At 40.6% G+C, this 3,702-nt stretch overlaps 1 protein-coding gene across 1 annotated transcript; it reads left to right on the top strand.

Annotated features, from left to right (window-relative positions):
• Nucleotides 1-273: 273 nt before the first annotated feature.
• Nucleotides 274-3,261, top strand: LOC133546794 (gastrula zinc finger protein XlCGF17.1-like). The gene has a single exon (XM_061892623.1). It carries the CDS (start codon nt 572-574, stop codon nt 1,529-1,531), a length of 960 nt encoding a protein of 319 aa, XP_061748607.1. The 5' UTR covers nt 274-571; the 3' UTR covers nt 1,532-3,261.
• The last annotated feature ends 441 nt before the right edge of the window (nt 3,262-3,702 follow it).

Raw genomic sequence — 3,702 nt, 5'->3', positions numbered from 1 at the left:
GGCCAATAGATAGAAATGCTGTTAAATGTAGCTTTGATGTGGCAAGCTACTTTTGCAGTGTAGCGTGTAGTGTAGCTTGCTACAATTCTCTGAGGATATCTTAACTACATTTAATGGAGAGTAACTTGTAGCTTAGCTTACTACATTTTCCAGGTTGCTTGCCCATCACTGTCTATTTGGCCTAGCTCACATGTGAATCGTTTGAATACTGCAAACTTCAATACAGTAAGACCTCATTTGTGTTTTATGTTCTGCAGACGTCCAGCAGGTGTCACCAGAGAGTCATGAAGAGATTCCCTCCAAGCAGCAGGAGTGGAGCTCCAATGTGGGACAGAAGGAGCTACAGGCCCCCTCCCACATTAAAGAGGAAGAGGAGGAACTGTGGAAGCAGCTTCAAAGGTTGGTGGAGGATAATGATGAAGATGAAGCTCAGTCCTTACAGCTTCATCACAGTCAAAGTGAGGAGAACAGAGGGGTGGAGCTTGTAAGTCAACACATCACAGAAGCTGATGGAGAGCATTGTGAAGATATAAAGTCGGAACCAGACAGCATCTTTGCTCCACTGTCAGACATGGACCACATGATGTCAGACTCTTCTGATCACAGTGACCACATTCAAGAACCTTTGGAGAGTAAAAATGACTCTAAAGGTGATACGAGACATCACACTAACAACAAAGACTCTGACTGCTCTGAATGTGGGAAATCATTTAGACTGAAGAGTGATTTTACAAGACACATGAGAATAGATACTGGAGAGAAACCTTTTACTTGCTCTGTTTGTAAGAAAAGTTTCTCCACAAAGCAACACATGACCACACACATGAGAACACACACCGGAGAGAAACCTTTTACTTGCTCTGTTTGTAAGAAGAGTTTCTCCGTTAAGCCTGCCATGACCAGACACATGAGAACACACACTGGAGAGAAACTTTTTACTTGCTCTCTTTGTAAGAAGAATTTCTCCAGAAAGTCTAACATGACCGAACACATGAGAACACATACTGGAGAGAAACCTTTTACTTGCTCTGTTTGTAAGAAGCGTTTCTCCACAAAGCAGCATATGATCACACACATGCAAACACATACTGGAGAGAAACCTTTTACTTGCTCTGTTTGTAATAAGTGTTTTTCCAGAAACCCTGACATCTCCATACACATGAGAACACACACTGGAGAGAAACCTTTTACTTGCTCTGTTTGTCAGAAGAGTTTCTCCACAAAGTCTAACATGACCTCACACATGAGAACACATACTGGAGAGAAACCTTTTACTTGCTCTGTTTGTAAGAAGACTTTCTCCACAAAGCCTAAGATGTCCGCACACATGAGAACACATACTGGCGAGAAACCTTTTACTTGCCCTGTTTGTAAGAAGCATTTTTCCACAAAGCTTGTCATGACCAGACACATGAGAACACACACTGGAGAGAAACCATTTAGTTGCACTGTGTGTGTTAAGATGTTCCGGCATAAGTGTCAGGACAGTAAACACAAGTGTGTAACAGTCATGAAAGCTGCAGGGATTTAAAAACACTTAGTGATTGTGCTAAATGTACTTTAAAAACACAGCATGTTTAATATGAATGTATATTTGATGTTGTATGTAGTGCCTCTCATCTTCTACTGTTAAATTTAAAGGCCTACTGAAAGCCACTACTACCGACCTCGCAGTCTGATAGTTTACATATCAATGATGAAATATTAACATTGCAACACATGCCAATACGGCCTTTTTAGTTTACTAAATTGCAATTTGAAAGGAGAACATTATCACCAGACATATGTAAGAGTCAATATATACCTTGATATTGCAGAAAAAAGCCCATATGTTTTTTTAACGGATTTCCGAACTCTAAAAGGGTGAATTTGGCGATTTAAACGCCTTTCAATTGTTCGCTGTCGGAGCGATGACCTTTCACCTGTGACGTTACAACGGGAAGCAATCCACTATTTTCTCAAACACATTACACACACAAGTCAAATCAGCTCTGTTATTTTTTTTTTTTTTACTACTGTTTTCCGTCCCTTGGAGACATCATGCCTCGTCGGTGTGTTGTCGGAGGGTGTAACAACACGATCAGGGACGGATTCAAGTTGACTTACGTGGCGTGTGCATCGATTAGCATGGCATGCTAATCGATGCTACCATGCTATTTAGGCTAGCTGTATGTACATATTGCATCGTTATGCCTCATTTGTAGCTATATTTGCATCCAGCCTTTCCCTCCACCCACATTTAATGCCAAACAAACACATACCAATTGACGGATTCAAGTACACCAGTGGTCAAAAGATGCGAAAGTCCCTTGTTTGTTCTGCACATTTTACCGGCGATGCTATGACAGACATGGCACAGAGATGTGTGGATATCCTGCGACACTCAAAGCAGATGCATTTCCAACGATAAAGTCTACGAAATCACAAAGGTGAGTTTTGTTGATGTTATTGACTTATGTGCTAATCAGACATATTTGGTCACGGCATGACTGCCAGCTAATCCATGTTAACATGCTATTTAGGCTAGCTGTATGTACATTTGTAGCTATATTTGCCTCCAGCCTTTCCCTCCACCCACATGTTATGCCAAACAAACTTTTACCAATCGATGGATTTAAGTTGCTCCAGTGGTCAAAAGATGCAATCGTTGGTTAGAAGGCGATCGCCGAATAGCTTCAAAAGCTATTCGCTCAATAGCTTCAGTTTCTTCTTCAATTTCGCTTCCGCTATCTGCCTCCACACTCCAACCATCCGTTTCAATACATGCGTAATCTGTTAAATCACCTAAATCGCTGAAATCCACGTCTGAATCCGAGCTAATGTTGCTATATCTTGCTGTTCTATCCACCATGTTTGGTTGTATTGGCGTCACTATGTGACGTCACAGGAAAATGGACGGTGGATTTACAGATAGCGAAAATCAGGCTTTTTAAACCCTTTTTTGGGATATTCCATGATTGGTAAAATTTTGAAAAAAACTTCGAAAAATAAAATAAGCCACTGTGAACTGATTTTTATTGGTTTCAACCCTTCTGAAATTGTGATAATGTTACCCTTTAAATTTCCCTTGAGTTTCTTGTTAAAGGGGAACATTATCACTATTTCAAAAGGGTTAAAAACAATAAAAATTAGTTCCCAGTGGCATGTTGTATTTTTTGAATTTTTTTTCAAAATTTTGCCGGTCTCCGAATATCCCTAAAAAAAGCTTCAAAGTGCTTGATTTTTGCTATTCGCGATGCCACTGTCCATTTCCCTGTGACGTCATACAGTGCTGCCAATATAAACAAACAATGGCGAATAGCACAGCAAGATATAGCGACATTAGCTCGGATTCCGACTCAGATTTCAGCGACTTAAGCGATTCAACAGATTACGCATGTATTGAAACGGATGGTTGGAGTATGAAAGTATTGAAGAAGAAACTGAAGCTATTGAGCGAATAGCTATTGACGCTATTCATAGCCATAGCATGGCCGAATAGCTGCGTTAGCATCGCCGGTAAAATGTGCGGACCAAACGATCAGGACTTTCGCATCTCGTGACACTGGAGCAACTTAAATCCGTCGATTGGTAAGTGTTTTTTTCGCATTAAATGTGGGTGGAAAGAAACGTAATATAGTTGCAAATGCATCTCCAGGTTATCCATACATCTCTGTGCCATGTCTGCTTTAGCACCCCTGGTAAATAGCATGTTAGCATTGA

The sequence above is a fragment of the Nerophis ophidion genome, unplaced genomic scaffold, assembly GCF_033978795.1.
Source record: "Nerophis ophidion isolate RoL-2023_Sa unplaced genomic scaffold, RoL_Noph_v1.0 HiC_scaffold_43, whole genome shotgun sequence".
NCBI lineage: Eukaryota > Metazoa > Chordata > Actinopteri > Syngnathiformes > Syngnathidae > Nerophis > Nerophis ophidion.
The sequence above is the reverse complement of the archived record's forward strand: the minus strand, read 5'-3'. Positions and strand labels throughout refer to the sequence as shown.

Coding starts and splice junctions, on each gene's coding strand:
- LOC133546794 (XM_061892623.1), top strand. CDS start 572: ATGGACCACATGATGTCAGACTCTTCTGATCACAGTGACCACATTCAA.